Here is a 22,528-nt window from a genome sequence, read left to right on the forward strand (position 1 = left end):
CCCATTCTTTAGCCGAATCAATGTTCAAGCTGGGTTTAATAACACTGTAGGAAAATTTTTAAGGCTTTATTTGATTCTGAAAAAATAAATGTTTTGTTTCACTGTATTTAGAACAAAATGCAATAATAAAACAGGTTATTCTGATCCTAAATTACAATTTCCCTAAATTTTGTTTATAGTATTACAATTTCCCTAAATTACAAACAGGTTATTATAATTTCAGATTGCGGTCTGAGTTTGTTAATATTATATTACTTGCCTCCGTTTTTGACGTGATCCAACATATTAAATGAATTTTAAAATATGTGACTTTTAGTATTCCTGAAATAATTCAGTTGGTAAGGACAATAAATATTATTCCTTATCAATTAAACTAACCAGACATGGCCACCGGTTCGGTTTGGCTCATTTTGGTTTCATTTGAATGTATTTCATTTGATCCAAAATGAAATTGGACGCAAACAAGCACATCAAAAGAAAATAAAAAATAAATAGAAAAGGAGAACATTGGAGAATAGACGTCCAACCAGAAAAAATATTCTCAAAAATATGGGCAAGGCACAAGAATCATTTTCCATTGAAGTTCAGTTCACAGCATTTGCTAACCATCTCAGAGAAGAGACAAAATAAAAACAGCCTGCATATTGTTTTTCTAATTTTGCAATAGCAAGCTCATCTTATAACTAAAAATAATTGCTCGATCAAGTTGATGTTTTGGCATTCACATATTCATAAAAGCAAAAATGTGAAGGGCAAAAAAATAATAACAGCAATTTCCAGGACAACAGAGAAGGGTAAAAATCTATTTTCTCAACCCAAGAAAGGCAGAACAATAATATAGTAGTTGATATAAAATTGCACTTACAAGCATCCAAGCTTAAAATCCAACTCTCTACCCACTGTAAAACCAATTTTTTGCTTGACCTTGAAATCCTAAATTTTAACTAAATTAGATATTCTGATCCAGAACAAGTAAAAGTCTAGTACAAATACAGATGAGACCAGTAATTAAAGGGCAGCCTAGGTGCATGCTTCCTGAGCGAGGAGGTGCAAAAATAAAATAAATAAATAAAACACACATAAACATGAAAATTATATTTAGATATCAGAGAAAAAAAAAAAAGAAAAACAAAATCAGAAAAACATGGAAACAGAACATGCATAAATCAGAAAAAACAAACCAGCAGAATAACAGTCTATATTTTAAGATAAATGGAGTTAAAAGGGAAGAAAGTAGAATTAAGAACATGTAAAAATAAAAGAAAAAAAAAATGCAAATATAGTAAGAGAAATTAAGAGAAACATATTTGAATGGCTGCTGGCTGGAGCCTGGATTGCAGGAGGTGAGCACTAGATGGAGTGGGGGCTGGATTGCAGAGCACATTACTGGATCTTGTGTTGCATTCTATTTCTTTTTATTTATTATCTATCTTATGTAAAGAGATGCTAGCTAGACAACATTGAAAAGAAAACCACAGTTAACTCTTTGGGGCTTTTGGGGGTGGGAATAGAAAACCGCAAAAAAGGCATGTGCCTCTACCCAAAGGCAATAGCCCCAGTGAGGTCGCGGCTTGTGGATTTTTGAGGTGCAAGCTCTTGCGTGCTAACCTTTAATAACTATGGCTAAGCCAATCCTTAAACAAGTAAGCCATATTTATAAAATGCCTAACAACAAAATAAAATAAAAAAAAAAATCCCAGAGCTTCTTTTCAATTTTGATTAAACCTTCAAAGGTTGATCATAATTGAAATAAAAAATAGTTTTCAAAAGTAAATCCCCACCCCTAGTCCCTCTTTCTCTCCCTATCCAGCATTGCTCCCATCTAGTGCCAGCAATGCTTTGTCAAGACTTTGATTCCTGGAAAACTCAAAGTTGAAAACAAAATTTCTATTCCATCTTTTTTCCTCCTCAAATGGTTCAAATCCATTATCACTGAGAAGAAATAACAATAATCCGCCACAATATTCACTTGATCAAACCCAGTTGTCTTTCATATCATTGAATTACCAAGAAAAAGACTCAGTTAAACCCCATCAATGACACTCAATTAATAGAAGTCAACCATAAGCAAAGTCAACTTTCTCAAGTTCATAAATATAGCACCCAGATAACCCGATTAAAGAGCACATAAAGGGAGTTCTAGGTTTGATTCTAAATAACAAGAGCAAGACAAAGAGTGGAGCATATCGATTGAAGAATCAAGGGCACAAAGATCTGACTCTGGAGATTCAATCCAAGACTTTGACAATTTGGATCACTTAAATTGAAGCTGAGGAATATACAATGATACAAATAACAAAGATGAACCTGAGAAGATATAACTTGAAATGGCTATAAGGAGAAAAGAAAGGGAAAGGAGACAAGGAGGAGAAATTAAAACGTAAAAGAATAGCAGATATTTTTACAAAAATCTAATTTAGTAATAAAATATTACATAATCAAATTTGCCTAACTGGCTAAAAATTGCAACTAACTTTTCAAATTAGACTAAAAATAACAAAATTAGCAGTTTGGTCAAAATTGACAAAAAAAAAAAAAAGAGGGCATGGACTCTTTTTGGTCATTAAGCCCTTCAAAAATGAGGGCTTTCTGAGTAGCGACTTTGTGTCACCGGATTCAACTTCGTGCTCCCATGACAAATTATCAAATTATCCAGTAGTTTAATTCCAAATCACTCATAAGATGCATATCTATAGAATACAACAGATAAAAATTTTGTATATTTCAAATCATGATAATTATATTCTTAAAATTGATACTTGGAAAAAATATTTTAAAAAAAGAAAAGAAAAGAAGAAAATATTAATTACAAGCCTATAGCTATCTAAATATTAGATGAAAGATTTTAGTATAAACAAATTACCTAATCTAACAATGCTGAATATGTTTGGACTTTGAAGTAAATAACAAAAGTAGAATAAGTGAAAGTTCTACATGAAAGAAATACTGTCTGTCCAGCATATCCAAATTGTCTGCTAATGATGAACATTAGAGTATGCATTGCCAAATGTATAAAAAACAAAAAGAAAAAAAACATCACAGGGCCAAATTTCAATGTAAATAAAAGAAATCAGAAGCAATGGGCAAAAAGGGCCAATAAACAATAAAATTAAAATTTCATAAGGAAACCAAAGTTGTCAAATCTTACAACAAGCAGGTCTAAGATGGAAACAAGGAAGAACGAAATGATGAAGGTTAAGAAGAAGAGAAATGGTTTGCCAAGTTCTGCTTTAGCTTGGCTATAGAAGATTGTAAACTATGAGAAATTCAGTCCAACTGCAAATTTCTATTAGCAATTGGCCCACAATAACTTCCTAGGTAAATATTCCCCAAAGGTACATGGACATCATTCCTCAAGCTCTGCAGCAAATCATCTGCAAATATGGAGCCCAAGCATTTAAAGGGAGTTAAGAAAAATAAAATATCATTGACCTCTCAAACCAAAAAAAATTATTAAAAACATGCAAACTTGCAAGTAAAGTATTGAGAATATAAAACTAGATATAATAAACATCAACAAAAAGAATGAAAAGAAAATTGGCGAGCAGATCACCCAAAAAAAAAAAAAAAAGAGAAACTGAAGTTGCTTTGTGTTGACCCAGCCAATGGTCATTAGTCAAAACTTGTAACAGAAACTTTGCTTTTCATGGATGGATTACCATCCAATGAACAAACCTTTTGTTAAACAACTATAGTTTAAAACTGACCAATTACAAGCCATCTACCCGCACTGGTCTTAAGCTTGGGATCCAAATCTGCATGCAATTAACGAGATGAAAAATTGAAAACCTTGTGATGAATAGAATTAGAAACACTTGAATAAAATAAACCTGTAAAATGAGATAAATTTTGATTATGAATGCTAGAGTGAAAATATTTTGGGAATAGCATACAATGGCCCTTGATAGAATTTGTGTTTAAAATTACGAAAGCAGCAATTTCCAGGAGTGAAATGATGACATGAGAAGAGAAAATGCTAGGTAACGAATTACAGGAAAAGGAGAAGTCCATCAAAATGAAGATAAAGGAGATTGTTAAAACCAAAATGCGCTAGTTTTTACAAAGGAGAAAGAAAGAATAAGAGAAATGAAAGAGTTATGTATGTGAATGGTGTCCCATATGGAGATTTGGATGCAGGTATGTAAAGGAAATGAGAGTACAAAAAAGATAAGGTTTAATAAGGACACATGTACTATAATATTAAGCAGCAGTTTATATATTCAGTCCAGCTATTTTGCAGACCACAGATATCTTGTTAATAACAAATACTCAGTGGGTTCAAGATTATCATTTAGGATAAGTAGTTTTCATTCTCATTCTCATCCTGAGACTAAAGTTTACTAGAATTTGCTATCCTAGGTAAATGCAATACGAACTCAAAGGCTTTCAGCCTTACTACTATCTTTTTGTTTTTGTTTTCTCTCGCTCCTACCTCAAACAGTTACATCAGCAAACATTGTAACTTTGCAAGGGACAAGAAGAAGCGTGAGTGAAAATATGCAAACCTTCAGCTTTATAAAATATAGGAATGTGAAATGAATGAATGTGGTGAAAAAGAAACAAAGAAACTTGAATCTAATAATTAAAGCCTCATTAATAAGCATTCAAGCAAGAATTAATTAAAATGCATAACATATAATCTGTCCAGAAAATGAGACAGTTTTGACCTCAATCTTTGCACAAAGTGAAATTTAAGTGAATTTGTCCTATTCCATATCATATGCTAAAATGTGCATGCATAATTTTCAGCTAAGAATGCACAATTACAGTCCATGACCTGTACCAAATTTTAGTTGTTCCAAATCTACAAAAGCAATAATTTTCACAATGTACCAAAAAAACTAAAATTACGCATGCATAAAAAAATAAGGTCATAGAATTAAACAAATAAATAAAATTATATAAACCTGGCTTAAGTAAATCATACCACATATATGGTGGATATCCGGCAAATGAACTGCCAAGTCCCTGACCCCTACCCACCCCACCCTGTCCTGTCTGTGTGTTTGAGTAAACATGTTGCAATCCCCTTCCTGCCCCATAAGTCCCAAGCACTGACTGAGTTGCAAGTCCCAGCCCACCTATTTGACTTGTTGGCACAAGACTTTGGCTCACTGCACCAACCATCAATGGATTAATCATGCCAGCAGGAGCAGCAGCAGCCGGATTACTCAACAACCCACCATACACTGGATTAATCCCAGGTTGCTGTCCAAACAATGCCAAATTCTGTGCTGCTGCTACTGCTGCCAACATCTGATCTTGTGATTGCTGCTTCACCTGCTGTTGTTGCTGCATTTGCACCTGATTAGTCTTGTTCTTCCCTTCCGTAGCTATAGAGCAATGCAACTGCTGACCCTCAAACATTTTGTGAGGCTCCTCTAATGCCCTTTTAGCTCCCTCTACCGTTTTATAAACAAACAAAGCATACCCTCTTGACCTTCCCGTTTCTTTATCAAATCCTATTGGCCCAGACTCAATTTCTCCAAATTTAGCTAAGAAAGCTTTCAACTTTTCTTTATCAGCATTCACTTGCACATTGCTCACATATATCTTCCTAGCTCCAACTTCCTGATCTTTACCTACGTTAGCCGCTGGACCAATAGATGCCAACTGACAGCTTGCAAACCGATTATTTATATTCTTCTTTGGATCTTTTAAGGCCATAGCTGCTCCCTTTCTCGTCTTGAACAAGACGAAACCGTACCCTTTAGCTTTTCCAGTGACTTTATCCGTTACAACATTACACTCCTCGATTTCACCAAAGGGTTCAAATGCAGAGAGAACGTTTTCACGCGTGGTGTCCCAAGTAAATCCATGGACGAAGATTTTCCGGTGGGAGGCATCCCGGTCAGCATGTTCATTAATTAGGGGATAAATAGAGGGGTTATTTGTAGCAGCTATAGATATGAGTTCGATAAGCTGTTCTTTGGTGTAGGGTTCAAGGAGGGTTGGGATATCAACGGGGTCGGAATCAAAATGGGAATTTGAACTAGAGTCGGAATCTGAATCAGAATCTGTTTGAGTATTTTTGGGAGGACAGCTGCTGGCGGTGGCGGCGGCAGCAGGTGATGAGGCGAAGGTTTCACTCTTACGTTTCTTTAAATTGGGTTTTTGAAGGGGGTTTTGTTTGGAATTAGCATCAGATACTTTTACCAGTTTTATTTTCTTGGGTTTTTGGGTTTTCGCCATTGGAGACAACTGAGATAGACCGAAGAGAGAGAAGGATAAGGTGTGGGTATTAAGCGGAAGGTATTGTATAAGTTACGGTTATCTGATTCTCAATGGAAAGTTACAGTTGGCGACCTTTGTCCTCTATTATTTACAAGTAATATAAAATAAATTAATATCTTTTTCCAATTGATAATATTGACAATATGAAATAAATGTGGGAAATTTTAATTTATCCAATTGATGAAATGATATTTTGATTAAAATTTGTAATTTAATTTCCTCAAACAAAAATTGTAATTTAATTCTGAACAAATTGAAGAACTCCATATATTACTCTGACATCTTTCTTATTGTAAAATCTCCTGTGTATCATAAAAGATACATTTCATGATTTCAGTTTCATAGAAAGTTAATAAATTATTTATTTATTTATTTATAGGTGGAGAGAAAAATAAATTACAAATTATTTAGGTGAAAGGATATAACAGTAAAAAAGTCGAAAGATGAAGACATGTGAGGTAAACAACAAACTTCACTTTTGCTTCTATTTCTAATTTCTTCATTCTGCAAACAAAACCGCTAGCAAAGGTCAGAGAGTAGACCTACATACCTCTCCTGCTCTCCAAACTCACTAACACAGAGTTTGGAAATCCATGAAATCCATAATTTCTCAATAACTTGTCATCTGTCTCTTTGGATCAATTTCCAATGGCTGATGACGCAGACTCTTCCCCCCTTATCCCTCCTCCTCCGATCGCCGAGCCTAGCGAGATCGACCTCGAGGCTGGCCCCGGCGAGCAAATTCAGTGCCGAATTTGCCTCGAAACCGACGGTATTTTGTTAATATTGCTTCTCACCCCCTAAAATTTGCTCGCTTAGGTTGCACAAATTTATATTTCGTTCTTCTATTGTTACTAATTTTCTGTTTGGTTAATCGGAAAGTTGAAAAAGTTTGAAACTTGTTTCCTCTCTTTTCCTGGTCTCTGGATTATAGAAATTTGGAAATATTTCAGCATTCTAGATTGGTGAGACTGTTGTTTAGGCTGTCATTTTTCATTTTTGGTATTACTGTCTTTAGTATTGTTGTTGTTGTTATTATTATTGCCGTAATGATGTTTATCTTAAACCACTGACGGCGACAACAGTGGAAAATTGGGTGAAATAATATCACTTGAGTCTCAATCCTTTTGCCGTTATGATTGTCAGTTTTCTTTTGGAGGCTTTTTTTTTTTTTTTTTTGGAAAGCGTACAAATTTGTCATTAATTATGATTTTTGTCGATTTTGTTTTTGTTCAATATTTAAGATTTTGGTAACTAAGATAACTTTTTTTCCAGCATCTGAGCTTTGATGAAATGATTTGATCTTAAGAATACCTGCATTTTTTTTTGTAGCTTTTGTTTTACATGCTCTATTAATACGTTTTGGACTCTGGAGTTCACTTGAATATTTCAGGCTGATCGGGTTTATTTCATACCTTTTCCTCCCTTAGGTAGAGATTTTATCGCACCATGCAAATGCAAGGGAACATCAAAGTATGTACATCGGGAATGTTTGGACCATTGGAGAGCTGTGAGGGTATGATCGCCATCTTCATTTCTCTATCCTGACTCCTAATTTAGTAAAATCATTGCTTGTGTGAGCTTAGTGATATAGGTGTATCTGTTACAGATCATCCACTATTGCTTGCATTCCATGCAACTGCATTTTGTGACCTAAGTCTCTTGTGATCCCACTGAAGCCTTTCTGAGAGGCCAATGAATAATCAGTGGTGTTGATCAAAGTTAAACATGCCCTCGAGCTTGTTCATGTGGGTCTATGCTGTAAAATTATTAAGTTTTCTTTTCAGTATATCTCCTTTGGTAGTACTTGAAGTAGGTTTGCATATTTGTAAGAGGCACTTCATTGAAATGATACAATGTCACGTGTTTGTGCACTTCACTGTTGCATCCATTATTTTTTCTGTGCAACATACATTATGTTCATGTAAAATGCATTAGTTCTTATTTATTGATTAATGTGATGCTTTAGCAGTCTTAACTTGGCTTAATGGAGACCTTATTCATATTTGATATGGACACACTTTGTTGTCCCCTTCTCATGGCTGAATTGATGTGTTATTGCATAAATGATTTTAAACTTGGCTATCTGGAGGCTGATATAGATTGTTTTGTACATATTTACAGCAGTATCTCATCTTACTTGTAGCCATTCACCTCCTTTAGTTTTCATTTCGAGTTTCATAAACTACTGATGGCTGATGAAGAAAAAGTTGATCTTTTACCATAAGCTGTGTTTTTACTGTTTTAGCCAATCTAATAAGTTAATTGGACATGCATGCCCATTCACTTTTTTGGTGAAGTTATAATATCTTGATCTTTTGCAATTGTTGCAGTAATTTCTTTCTTATGTTTGCAGGAAGGGTTTGCATTTGCTCATTGCACAACCTGCAAGGCCCCTTACCATTTGAGAGTTCATGTTGCTGCTGATAGGAAATGGCGGACTTTGAAATTTCGATTCTTTGTGACTAGAGATATTGCATTTATTTTTCTGGCTGTTCAGCTTGTAGGTTATCAGTTTCCTAACATCAATTCTTTTAAATTTTAATGTGTTTGCTATACTTATTTTCATTTGTTCCTCATGTTCAGAAAATTTATTGTTATATCTTTATGTTCTTTGTGTCCAGGTAATTGCTTCTCTTGCATATTTGGTGTATTTAATTGATAGTTACCAGCAATCCTGGCTTCGCCATGCTTGGGGCTTTGATAGTGAACTTAGCTTCTATTACATATGTGGTAAAACTCAAGAGCTTGAACTAATATTTATCAAAATGCTTCCAAATGTGTTCTTATGTTAGGTGGCATTGTTCCCCATAATTTTCTATGTCTGAAGTCTTTTTAGTAAAGAGACTTGTTCTTATGGATCTACTCATGGTCTTATTATTTGCTCCTTAATGGTGCAGAAAAATGCCTCAAGTGTTTCATGATTAGAGCTTCATACTTTCCCTTATTTTCATGCCACATAAAGTTGCAAAACTTTTTGGCCTTGGTTTATCATGCCAAATATTAAACATTGGTTGGGGTTAGTTCTACTTTTCCATTATGTATCTTTTTCACCAAAAATTACAAATTAAATTATCCAAAGTGACAGTAACCAAACTAAATGTAATGACGTGTATATGATACTAATTGAAGCTTTTTTATTATCGTAGGTAGGTCCCATTCATAACTGTATCACCTTAATTGCAATCATTTGATTCAAAGAGAAGCACTTTGGTTCTACCTATAGCTATTATGATTTTAAGTGTTTTTTTTTTTAAAATTTTAGGTTGATTTTAGAATTGGAGCTGCTTTTGGGGGGACAGTCAAGCTGCCTTTTTACTGGAGTCAAGGCATTCATAATCCAAAAGAATTTTAATTTGCCATTTATTAACTTTTTAGATTAATAGAACAATTGGCATGACTTCAGGTCAAAAAAAAAAAAAAAAAAAGATAAGTCCAGATATCCACTTTTTGTATCAAACGATAGTGGTTCTTCATTTTTATTTTTGACTTTAATTTAGTTCATTTGGTTTTAGATTTTATTTTCTTTTGACTAAAGTTCCATTGGTTGAAATTCAATACTTCATGGATGTACAAATCTTTGGTTTTAAATTAGACATAAACTAGAGTTAGTTTTGAAGCTTCCTTTCATTTTAATTGACTTATTTAATCAAATGAATGAAAGTTTCAATCTTATTTTAATCAACTTATTTAGGCTTTAATTTGCTTATTAATTAAACTAAGTTAAATCATTTAACAAGTTCAATTAATCAACTATTTTGAGGTGTATTTATTTCTTCAAAAGAAATTGACTTTTAGTTATTGTAAATAAATATAAAGGTGGAGTTAGGAACTCCATGAATTTGATAAGTTGAAAACTTCATGAATTGGACATGAGTTAGAAACTCAAGATTTAAAGAGTTAAAGAAATATAAACCTAAAGGAGATGGAGTTAAAACTCCAAAGTTATAATATGGATTTAGAAAATCCCTTAAGTTTGAAAAAAAAAAAAAAAAAAAAAAAACTTAAGAAGCCTTTGGCAATAGAATTGTGTAGGGAACTCCAAAATTGAAGATGAGAATTTGAAGGAAAAAAAAGGAGGGTTCCAACATTTATTTTATTATAGTTGGAAAGAAAGTGAGTCCTGAGAGCAAACATCTGTTCACACCTTGCCTTTTTTTCGCTCTGCTTCATACTTTTGACGACGAGAATGTAAAAAGGAGAATTGCAAATTATACTAACTGACGAACGAAGGAAAAAATAAAAAAAGCTAAGTCCTGAGATCAAATCTTTGAGTAAGCCATTGCCTTTCTTTGTTACTCTTCGTGCTTGCTAGAAGTAAATTCTGCACTTGCTAGTCTTTATCAGGTGTTGCTGCCTTATTTTGCCTGAGTTCTTCTGCATAACTAGCTCCTTGATTGAAGATGTTGTCTTTATCAGTACTTTTCATATATTTGTCTTTACTTGTATTTTTTTGTCTTTTCTTCCCATCTCCTCCCCCCCCCCCCCCCCCCCGCGGCGCGGAAACTCCGTCTAACCCTTTTGTCAAGTAGTAAGGTGGCTGTTAACCAGCCCCGCTTCATATAAACAAGGCCATGTCCATCTTCTCCCCTTCCAACACCCACAATTCTCTCTCTTTCTTCTTTCACAAGGTCCAGAATTGCATTTTGAATTGACATACAGGTGACTATTGTCCTCTTCCCCATTTGATTTGGCAGATTATTGTATGTGTTTGCATAATATGTTTGTTTCACTTTTTTGTATCCTTTTCTTTCTCTTACGTTATTATCTTGCAAGTAGTTATCTAAGGGAGAAAAATGATGGGTTTTATACCAGCCCTGTCAAGAGAGGGACATTTATATGGGCAGCTCAAGTCAACTTTTACTTTCTTTTTTTTTTTAAAAAAAAACAAAGGAAAAAAAATTTTGCCATCTGTACGCAGTGACAATAACTGATTCTCAACTGATCAATTCCCTTGTTAATGCACTTTCTGTTTTGTTCATGTGATCTATTATGTGATATTGTTAAATGCTGGATATATGATTTCTTCCCCTCCTCTTTTCGACAGCTTTGTTTAGAACCAAACATTCTATAAGTTGACATGACACAAAATAATTTAAAATAGCTTCCGTCCGTACACCACATCACATTTTCACTCTTCTTTCCACCTCTGCAACTTTACTTTTGCATTGGTGATGCACCCATATAACTATGTCAGATGACTGTGCATTAACTTATGCTCATATGGTGTTATTGTACATATTTTAATTGGTCAGAACTCAATGCACCTGTTCCTTTTTTATCATTTCTTGGATTTCTGTGAATGTCTTAATATTTCTTTTCTGCTACGCTAAGGCTATGTTTAGTAATGGAGTGAGGAATGGAATGGAATATGGAATATAATTTCTATTCCTATATTTAGCATGCACCATGGAATAGGAATTTGGATTGCATTCATTCGGATTTCTATTCCTATGTTTAGCATGCATTATGGACATGATATTTTTTTTTTTTCTACTGCCCAATAATCATTACTATGCAATAGTTGGCTTAGTTTTGATTTTGTGAATTTACCTTTCAGCCTACAGAAACTTTATATATTGTCACAGAGCATTCTAGTTCTGCTCTGTGTTATCTCACCTTGAGCTGACTGCAACAGTTGGTCATTCTTGGTGGATATTTTTCCTTTTTCTAGTTATGATTCATGGATTGGATCTTTTTTGTTGCTTGCTAAGTTAGAAATTTTCATTGAAGTTCGTAATTTAGATTAAAGATAAAACAGTATTAGACATTTCTTAATTTTAAGGATTAGTGTATTAGCTATTACAACTTTTGGCCTGATTATGTGGATGGTACCTTTACATGAATGTTTTACTGTACAGGAGCACTATTATTTTTTGCTTTGCTGGGGCTGTCTGGCTGCTTCATTACTTGTTATGATCGAAGAGTTCGCAGTGATTTGGCTCAGCCTTGTCGAGAATTATGTCTTTGTTGCTGCCAGCCTGGGTATCTCTTTTATTTATTTCAAAAGCTGATGCAAATGATATTGTTCTTTCATTTGGTTTGATCTTTAAGAGAGCTATGAGTATTAGAATTTAGACTGATCTTGACTGTTTGGTATCTGGAACAATTAATTTGTTTTTGCTTGGTAGATTATAAGGATTATCATATTGGGGAGAGACACACATTTGGTTTACCATTGCTTCTGAATGTTCAGTGGAAGGAATGAGGAATTTTAAATGTCTTCTTAGATGTTGAAGAATCTTGAAAACATTTTTGCAAAACTTTCTTGCTATAATAATTCTTTTATATCCAGGCCCATAGAGCTAACCCACCCTCCTTTTTCTCCAAGTTTAAGATGAAAAAGTCTTTTCTGATTGTGTTCTTTCCTTGTTAACTTTAAGGCGAACTACAGTGACTGTCATGCATGTACACTTTTTTTTTTTTAAAGGATGATGTATGTACTTCCGTTAGTTCTTCTACTTTTCATAATTATTATATATTGCACTAGGGTTTTGTTTTTGTTTTGCTTGCCTATTTTGTCCTGTCTATGCAGAGGAAAGGATGGAGGAAATTTGAAAGCAAATTGAATTCAACCTTGAAATTTATCAAATTGTTTTATCAACTGATTTACTGCACAAAATAAGCAATTAGAAGTGACAAACTGTCTTGCTAGATTGGTTCAGCCTTCTTTCTCCTCTCCTCTCCTTCATTGTAAGGTATGGTGACTGGAGAGGATAATCATAATGGATGTCACTGGTACAACAATGTGCCTTAAAAAAAATCTACCTTTGTGCTATTGTACTGGATTACTAGGCAAAAAATAAATGAAGTGCCGAAGGAATGTCTATTTATTTGATGAGCACTAATATGTGAGTTGTGCTTTGGTATGGGATCGAAGTTCATTAAACTTGAGCCCATTAAAACAGCAGATGCTAGACATTCTTTAGTATTACACGCATTTACATGAATGGTGCGAACTCATGAAATTTTTTTCATCACTTGCATCTTACTGAGCTGCAGTTGCTAGATTTAGCAACTCAATTTAGTAATAATTTGGGTAATTCATTTGCTTTTCTTATTTTTGCAGAATGTGTGCAGACTGCCATTTACCTGGTACTCTTTGTATGTGGACTGACTGTACCACATGCTTTGAAAGCTGTGCAAGTGCAGCCGGTGAATGCGGTTGCTTAGGAGGTGCTGGCGAAGCAGGGTTACCATTGTTATTTATAATGGCTTTGATTGTGCTAGGACTATTTACTGTGATTGGCATATTCTATAGTGTTTTGGTTGCTACTATGGTTGGACAACGAATTTGGCAACGCCATTATCACATACTCGCAAAAAGGATGCTAACAAAGGTGAGTGGGTAACCATCTTCTAATCTCATCAGGTCCAAGGTCTTTCACCAGTATGGGGTTTGTGACTTTGACCGTATGGCTGAAAGTTGAGTGTTAACATTCTAAGACTGGATATGGACATAAGACATGATATTTGATACAACACAGATACATTGACACAGCTATTCTTTAAGGAGTTAGCACGTGACACTAGTATTGGCAATGTGTTGTGCCATGTTGGAAATGCGTCTGACACATATATATTCATCTAAGACTGAAGTGTCGGTGCTTTATATAATTGATTCAATCCTCTTTTTCCACTACATAATCTTTGTTAAATTGTTGTGCACCACATATTAACTCTGATGTTTATGCAAATTTTATTTGATTAATATTTCTCAACAACATGAATTGATTTTTTCTTTTATTCCTTCTGCTTTCTCAGGAATATGTTGTTGAGGATGTCGATGGCGAGATGACAGGATCTGATTGGTCTCCTCCGCCTCTCCCACCAGAACACATTCACCAGCTGAAGAGTCTGGGTCTATTATGAGTAAATTGAGTGCCGTATCATTGATCACAGGAATAACATACTGTAGAGATGGAGTGGTACTTTATCCGGTAGGTCAATCTATACTGCAAGCCTTTGAATTTTATTCAACACTAAACGCCTCCTGCAGTTACTATGTAAGAGAATATCAAATGCTCTTTGATGATGTTCAAATTACATTTACAAATCTATTAATGATAAATTGTGAAAAATTTCCTCGTATTGTACTATGATAGTAAGATCAGTAAAGAGAAGTGAACTACGGTGTCCTGAAAATAACTAACAAAAAATTTCTCTTCATATTTTCTCTCTACTGTAATCTATCAAAAAAGAATTACACTCTGTATTAGAGATGTGTTTATGGCATTAACCATTTGTTTTTTTATTATGTATACACTGTTAATTTTCATAATGGATATATGGATTTTCTACATGAAATTAGCTTACCTATTATTGTCACTGAACAATTTTTTTTTTTTTTTTTTTTTTTTTTTGGATGGCCAATTTGTATCAGATCTTTTATTTAAAAAACTTTTCACATTAGTTCAGACTAGATTTTGCTCGATCAGTATCTTTCTTCTTCCACACGTAGATTTCTCTGTCGTAATATGGGGATAAGGCTCAATTCAGCTCTGAACTTTTAAAAAAGAAAAAAGAAAAAAAATCTGTGGTTTACCTGTACAGAAACGGACAATTTGCCACCTTTCTGACTTGGTGAGCACGACTTGGTGGTCTATGTAAGTGCAAGAAGTATTCCTAAGTTTAGTTAATTTCAATTAGTTATTTAAAAATTTATCTTATCTATTAATAAGTTTAGTTAATTTTAATTTGATTTAATTAAAAATAAAACTTAAAAAAGGGTTTAGTTTAATTGATTCTTGTATACTCAATAGTTTGGTTATTGATGTTTGATAAAGATTTTAATTAGTGATTGATTTATAACTCGTTCATTCCATCAGTTGTGTTTTAAAGTTTTTTTATAACAACTGATTTTGTATTTATATCATTATTTGAACCTTTTTAATGTTAATAAAATTATTTTTTTATTAATATTTTTTATCATTTTAGTTATAGTTATTTAGGAATAATAATAATTATTATTTAATAATATTTTTAAAAAATTGAAATAATATTTTCTATATTCACTTTAAAAGTTTTATATATATATATATAGGAAAAGACGGTTTTGCTTTTCTTTATTGTTTTTTAAATTTTGCTGGTGACTTAAGACTTAAGAGGGATTACTGCCGACAGACTTGTAAAACCCACGTGGCAGATGACATAAACCTCACGGGCAGGACAGGGATATTTTATTTATTTATTTTTAATTTTTTAAAAATTTCAACTTTTGTTTCACAGGATGGATACTTGGTACTGAATGATACTACGCGTGATTTAGTTTGAGAATCTTCCAAATCAGAGGTGGATTCATTGGATTATGTCAAACTTTTCTTAAAAAATTCGATGGCTAGGCACATAAATTTTCTGAATTTTTTTATTTTAATTTTATGGTACCTTTAATTTTAATTTTTGATCCATTAAATATTTTAATTTATAAAATTACTTATAATAAATATTTCAATTTATAGAATTATTTTATTGAACACTTCAATTTACAAAATAAGATTAATTAAATACCTATTAAATAGTTAAAAATATATAAAAATTATTGTTTCAAAAGCTATACTAATTATACATCAAACTAATATTTTATATAGAAGTAAAAAATCCTAAAAACTATGTGCAATGATATCAAAATTTACAAATTAAAGTATATAATAGGTCATTCATAAAATTCAGCGCATCATAAGATTAAAGTTGCAAAACCAAAATTCAATTAGATTTTAGGATTATTTTTATAAGAGATGTTGGTAGGGTAATATGTGGTCCGGTAGCAGGAGAATTGAAATATTTATGTTACTATTTTAAAAATTCTCTATTTGTTATTTAAGATTTTTATATGGTAATTAAAAGAAGAACTAAATGACTTGAGTTATAATAAAATATTTCTTTATCTAATAAATTGCATTTTATCTAATTATTCAACTCTTAGTGATTTTCAATTAATTTTAAGAGAGGAGAAAAGTAAAATAAGTTTGAATAAAATGTAAAAAATACTTAACGTATTTGATGGAAATAATAATAAAATTCAAAAAAAAAAAAAAAACTAATTAATACTATTTGGGTGGCATTCTATTCATTTAATTCATACACTTGATAGCTAATTTATATCCAGCAACTAAACGAGAGATATTTGACAAGAATTTTAATCTATAGCAGCTTCCATCATAAGCTGAATGGTATTTATTAACTACAATTATTTTTTTAAATTAAAACTTTCACATGATCATTTTATTTTTAATTATCTAAAAATATAAAACTATTAAATCTCACTATAAAAATTTTAATTAATATTTTAAATACATTAAAATGAAACACATTAATCTAAAAAATAAAAGAAATATATAATACATAATAATTTATAAAAATAGTTATAGCTCTAACTATAATTTTACATTTCAATAGCAATTGTTATTAAAAATATTTTCAAACAACAATCATTCATCAACCAACAAATAGGCCTACTCATGGCCAAGCTATAAGTTTCAATTTGCTTAGAAAAAAGTTGATCAAACAAGTGGGAGTTTTAATTTCTTCATTCTGAATACCAACAATTTGGGAATGATTTACCAGGAATATCAAATTTTATGAATAAATTCCAAAATGTAAAAATCCTATGAAATTGCCACGTGTAAGTGCAAAGAGCGGTTTTCCAGTTCATCGAATTTGTGTGCGGGTTTCAATTAATTTCAGGAAGCGGTTTTCGGTTTAATTTCGGTGGTTTTTATCACAAAAACAAACCCACCGTCTCAAAAGTGAGTTGTCCAAAATTGCTTGCTCTTCTCTTCCCTCTTTGTTCTAGGCAACAGAAAGCTCCTGAACCTTGTTTTAATAAAACAGTGACAGTGAAGCAACAGAAAAATCTATTGAAATTAATTCTCTTAGAAAACGTTCTGTTTGTTATATCAAACTATATAGTAGTATTCAATTGGTTTCTTCAATTATAAATTTTTTTCCAGAATTTGGTTATAAATATATAAATTCATTCAAATTTCATTAACCTATGAACGAAGAAATGGAACCAAAGCCAGCGGCCTTCCCAAAGACATGGAGTGTTAACTGTTAACAGCTTGATGTAGACAATAATCATTAATTAATTTTTTATTATATTATTGTTTTGGTTATGAACATTCATCTATCTAATCTAAGTTTAGAAATTAGAAGTATCATAATAATAATAATAATAATAATAATAATAATAAGAGAACGCGTAGTCGGTGAAAACTGCCACGTCCAAAACCATCAACCCAAAAACCAGCATAAAAAATGCTGAACATGCTCCAATAAAAAAAAGGCAAATACATAAAAACCAGTCCACCTGTAAATCTTATCCAGACTTTATAAACTAGTGCTGCCCTACTGCTACTATAAATGCCTCTCATCTCACCCTTCTTGTCCATCAGTTAATCAAAATTTCAATATTTTTAACCTGAAGAGAAAGAGAGAGAAGCGAAAATGGCGGATATTGCTATTTTGGTAGCAGAGGAGTATGAAAGGAGAGTCAAGAATTCAAGAAAAGGTAGCGGTGCTGATACAAAAATAGAGGTCAATTGGGTTTCTTCTATTTCTGAAAGGGTCAAGAATTTTAAGGTTGAGCAAGAAAATCTTGAAATTGTGAAATGGTTTTTGGACCCTAAAACCCAAATTGGCGTTGCTGCTTCTAATGGTTTCTTCTCTGCTTAATATTGCTTTGATTTTCATATAATTTGTATATATTTGTATTATCATGTTCTATTTCCTGTAAGATTTTGAATCATACATTGAAATATTATCTTCTTTTGGAGTTTCCTTGAATTGAAAAGATCTGCATTTTCAGATTTCTGATTTTTTCTTCGAAAACGTTATTTTGGCCTTATTATATTGCCTTATCCTTTCTTGATTCTTCTTTCTGAGTTTGGATAGGATTTTCTTTTTCTTCGAAAAAAATAAAACGAGAGAGAGAGAGAGAGAGAATTCATCGGGAAATATGCCGAATCAATTTTACCAAAATCGCGATTTCTTATGGTAAATTGACCATTTTAACATGTAAAAACGCGTGGACTCAAATATAAAATTGTAACGTCGTACTATGGTAAAATTGTAATAATCGGATAGATATTATATTAAGACTGAAATTGACTAAATCGGGTGAATTTTTCCTTTTAATCATCAGCGAGCTTTTTTCTTTTAGGTGTGGTAAAAATGAGAATTAAAAGCAACTAGTTAGGAACATTACGAACAATCCATAAACATCGGTATTAAGCAATGGTAGTAAATCAGAAATGGCAAAATAAATCAGAAGGGTCTTCAAGATTTTGAACCCTCCATAACAGCTTATTTCTGCAAGTGAAGTAAATATATATATATATATATATATATATATATATATATATACCAAAGCCAACCCTCTTCTTCTCTCTTTTTATTAAATATAAAAATTTATTTACAACTGAATTTCATATTTTAACTGAAATGCATACCAAACGGGATGCTAGACATAGAACGTTTGACATAGAAGTAAAAATCAGTTGAGCTAACTCATGAGCGTTTGGTATGCTAGACATAGAACGTTTGACATAGAAGTAAAAATCAGTTGAGCTTACTCATGAGCTTTTCCAACTCGGTTTTTAATAAATACAAAAATTTGTTTATAAATGAATTTCATATTTTCACTAAAATGCATACCAAATGGGATGTTAAATAGAGATTATAAATTATTCAAATTTAGTTTGAGAAAAATTCAAAAAAGCTTTTACATATGCATAGATATAGTGTTTATTTTAAACAATAGTTTGAACTTTTACGTATACATATATATATATATATATATATTATATTTATTTTAAACTTATTTGAGTATCGAATCACGAACTCGAGTTTAAAATTTTTTGAATTGGAACTCCGACCTCAAATCGAGCTCCAACTTTCATCATCTGAGCTCCGAACTTGGCAGATTCGAGCTGAGTTCAACTTATTTGCAGCCATAGTTAAGTATTTTTAATATTCCACATCGGAGGATAACTTTTTTTAGAAGCACGTCTTTTATTTTTTTTTCTTCTGCTTATCGCATATTCGGTGGTACAATTAGGGCCAAGTTTTTTCATGTATAGGATTTCTCTTCCAATTGGAATCTCACACTTGAAAAAGAAAGGCTTTGCTGGAATGAAGTGAATAGGCATATGAATAATGTAAGTACTTCAATTCAAAACTGATTAATCCTATTATTAGTGCTCGTTGTGGGTTGCAAAATTACATAGAAGACCAGCAAAAGAAGAAGGGTGATTTACTGTTAAATGAGATTGATGCTGATTTTGAAGTTCAAACAATCAAAACATACAAGAGTATGCGACGTGCATTATCCACTAGTCATGTGTCCTTATGACATCATTTGATTCTTTTACAAACAGCATATGATTTATGGATATTTATCACATAAGATAGATATCATGTCGAGTTCAATCTACCATAAGTTTTTGGATTTGTGTTAATAAAGCATTATTCATATAATATGACAATCACATAATTGTACCATATGATATATTTGTGACTATAGTTTATGATGGACAAATGGCAAGAAAATGGCCAAATGCATAAAATATTTTACTTTATCAACATAATTTGGAAAATCACCCACCTGATTATGCCGGAAAATAAAAAGGCTTAGAAAAAGCAACGCAAGTGTCCCTATTACTAAAGATAATATTATCTCGCTTCAAAACTTGGGATAAACATCATCAAAAATGCAAAGTGCTTGCTTAACACAAGTGGTTTTGGATGGGATTCCGACCACAGTTCGCTCAGCACCTACTGATGCTACCAAAATGACTAGTCATTAGAGAATTTGATGCTAGATAAAGTGAAAAACAGTAGTGTAACCACAAATTTTCAAACATAAGTATAACAAAATATGCCTTAGGGGTGTTTCAGTAATTTACCACAACACATTTGCCGACACAAGATCTATAACTGCATCTGAGACTCAGCATGGGCATATGCATAACTAGGGTTAGAGCATTGATTGTAAATGATTTCCCATAAATAAAATTAGTAACACGACAGTAGTCATCTCCAAACTAGGCAAAATTTGACAAATAAGTCCAAACTACTGTTTAATTTCATGGGAAAAGAGAGGGGGGAGTCCAAATTGAGAGGCCTCATACATTTTAAAAGGAAAGCTGATATTGAAAGAGAAATGTATTTCTACTCAGTGATCACCAGGGAGGCTCTTGATGATATCAGAATCACCTGTACAACAGAGACATTCATTCAAATGTCAGTGGATCACATATATTCTTTAACACAATATTCAAAAGACAAATTCGATATGTTATCACCTGGATCGATAATGCTAAGGCAAGAAACACGGAAATACTTCCCACAAGCAGTTCCCAAGTCGACATTGTCTACAGAACCACATAACATTGATGACGAAATTAGTTTCAAAGTTATAAACACTGAATAAAGAATACGGCTGTTCATACATGCGGAAAACTTGGGCTTTCAATAACTAGTCGAACAAATTCAGGATCTAAGATACATATTAGATGACAGCATGATATATAAGAAACATACGAGGATATAATGCAATCATAGACAACCACATTCCCAATCCCTCATATTTTCTCAAAAAAAAAAAAAAAAAGGATTGCAATTCTGTTTGATTTGATGCTGATTTACTTTCTTACAAATGACTTTATAATCTTCATATGAATTGCAATCAATCAGTCTTTTCGTGGATGTTTCATTTTACATTTGCCTGTTTAGTTCAAAAGACGCAAAGACTTAGTATTTGATACTAAACTATATTTTCAAAGACTACATGTCCAATAAAGAACCCTGCAAGATATACCAAAAAATGTATAGCAAGAAATCTGAAAAAACCATATTAAGTAAATCCAACTCATATACAATCTTAAATATACATAAAACAACACAAATTTAATATGACATACAATTCTAACTTCAGAAGAGAATAAAATCCAAAAAATAATTGTCTAAACAGGGTGTTAGTTTCATTTTTCAAAAAGTGACTAATTTTTTTAACCAAAAACTAAGGAAGCTAAACAGTATATGACATCGCAATTCATATAACTCGAATTTTTAGACAACATGCAATTAAAATCTAAAATGGTATGCAAGTAACATCTAGAAGCTCATCATATCAGCAGAAAATTTGAAATTAAAATATATAAGCTAATGAGGTGAACAGTATTAATCTTATGGGTGCAATTACCCCATTCTCATATTCAGACACAAACATTATTCTAATATCCTCAACTATAATGGATATCTAAATGAACAAAAAAATAAAAATAAAAATAAACATCATATGTAAAAAATCTAAGATCCAGTATAAGATATAAAGTTACTTACTTCCATTATAATGGTGTACTCCAACCTTAGAAAGCATGGCATAGTACTCGATCTCAGATTTTCTCAGCGGTGGGCAATTGTTTGAAATTATGATAAGCTTGCCTACCAATAATAAATACCCACAATTAAAATAAAATAAACAAAAAGAACACAAAAAATGAAACGAGTTATAAAACAGGGTTTCACCTTTGGAAGACCTCAGAGACCGAAGCACGGTTTTGTAACCGAGAGTGTACCTTCCACTCTTCATCACGAGAGCTAATCTGTTATTGATGCTCTCATGGGTCTTCTTCTGTAATATCACAAAAGAGGGGGAAAATTAGGAACGACAACAAAAATTACAAATCTAAATAGGAATTTTGCGAAAGATGAGATGATTGATAAGGGGAAGAAGAGAAGGACGTACAGTTTTCTTGCCAGAAACCATTTTCTCCGCGAGAGTGGTGCCGCCGAAACCCTACACTTCTTGGCTGCTCCCAATCGGGTAGGGTTTTTGAACAATCTTCCGCTAAATAGTAGGGTTTGAGTGGGTGGACTGGACTTTATTTAAAATTGAACCTGAGCCCAATCCATTTCCAGGTAGCCCCAAGCTGAGGCGGTTCGGGTTTGGGCTAAGAACAAAACCTTTCTGATAATCTATCTTAGAAGAATTCTAAAGGAAAAAAAAAATGGGAATTTGACTATCCTCCCTCGTTTCCACGTGCCCTTCATACATAAATTTTACGCTCCTGGACTTTGTGGTATTTAATCACGACCCTACATTTTTATATTTAAATAATAATTATATCTCTCGTTAAAAAGAAAATAATTTTACATGATTTCAATCATGACTTTGCATTTTCATGTTTCATTTTCATTTTTGTGAGAAGCATAATTATTATTGAAATATGAAATTTCTGATTCATAATAAGGTTTTGCGAAATTTAAGAATTATAAGTATAATCGTCGAAAG

At 32.4% G+C, this 22,528-nt stretch overlaps 4 protein-coding genes and 1 long non-coding RNA gene across 7 annotated transcripts; 3 read left to right on the plus strand and 2 right to left on the minus strand.

Moving 5' to 3' along the window:
* Positions 1–3,097: 3,097 nt before the first annotated feature.
* Positions 3,098–6,283, minus strand: LOC105636510 (UBP1-associated protein 2B). 3 transcript variants are annotated; one of them, XR_002284664.3, is made up of 3 exons: positions 4,928–6,283; positions 3,676–3,755; positions 3,098–3,374 (listed from the first exon to the last, which is right to left on the minus strand). XR_002284664.3 is itself a non-coding variant. In XM_020680290.3 (3 exons), coding segments are annotated over exons 1-2 (1,266 nt in total). In that variant the 5' UTR covers positions 6,193–6,283; the 3' UTR covers positions 3,098–3,374; positions 3,708–3,754. The 3 variants fall into 3 exon arrangements, 2 of the variants coding, with proteins under 2 accessions (XP_020535949.1, XP_012075183.1); XM_020680290.3 differs by having other exon boundaries at positions 3,708–3,755; XM_012219793.4 differs by lacking the exon at positions 3,676–3,755 and having other exon boundaries at positions 4,928–6,282.
* Positions 6,284–6,707: 424 nt separating this feature from the next.
* On the plus strand, positions 6,708–14,491 carry LOC105636509 (RING/FYVE/PHD zinc finger superfamily protein). Its single transcript, XM_012219792.4, has 7 exons — positions 6,708–7,006; positions 7,665–7,750; positions 8,591–8,737; positions 8,859–8,967; positions 12,096–12,219; positions 13,304–13,574; positions 13,999–14,491. The coding sequence occupies exons 1-7, from the start codon at positions 6,883–6,885 to the stop codon at positions 14,104–14,106; spliced, it is 969 nt and encodes a 322-aa protein (XP_012075182.1). The 5' UTR covers positions 6,708–6,882; the 3' UTR covers positions 14,107–14,491.
* LOC149497805 (uncharacterized) lies at positions 8,974–9,919 on the plus strand. Its single transcript, XR_016320047.1, has 2 exons — positions 8,974–9,253; positions 9,500–9,919. It is a non-coding gene; the product is annotated as an uncharacterized LOC149497805 (long non-coding RNA).
* Positions 14,492–17,583: 3,092 nt separating the features above from the next.
* Positions 17,584–18,018, plus strand: LOC105636508 (uncharacterized). Its single transcript, XM_012219791.4, has one exon. The coding sequence runs from the start codon at positions 17,680–17,682 to the stop codon at positions 17,905–17,907; it is 228 nt and encodes a 75-aa protein (XP_012075181.1). The 5' UTR covers positions 17,584–17,679; the 3' UTR covers positions 17,908–18,018.
* Positions 18,019–20,407: 2,389 nt separating this feature from the next.
* Positions 20,408–22,003, minus strand: LOC105636506 (60S ribosomal protein L30-like). Its single transcript, NM_001308764.1, is given in 5 exon segments — positions 20,408–20,448; positions 20,538–20,606; positions 21,577–21,678; positions 21,763–21,868; positions 21,983–22,003. Coding segments are annotated over 5 exon segments (339 nt in total).
* Between the last annotated feature and the right edge of the window lie 525 nt (positions 22,004–22,528).

Source organism: Jatropha curcas, chromosome 3, assembly GCF_041381405.1.
Source record: "Jatropha curcas cultivar XTBG-Jc1 chromosome 3, XTBG_Jcur_1.0, whole genome shotgun sequence".
Lineage (NCBI taxonomy): Eukaryota > Viridiplantae > Streptophyta > Magnoliopsida > Malpighiales > Euphorbiaceae > Jatropha > Jatropha curcas.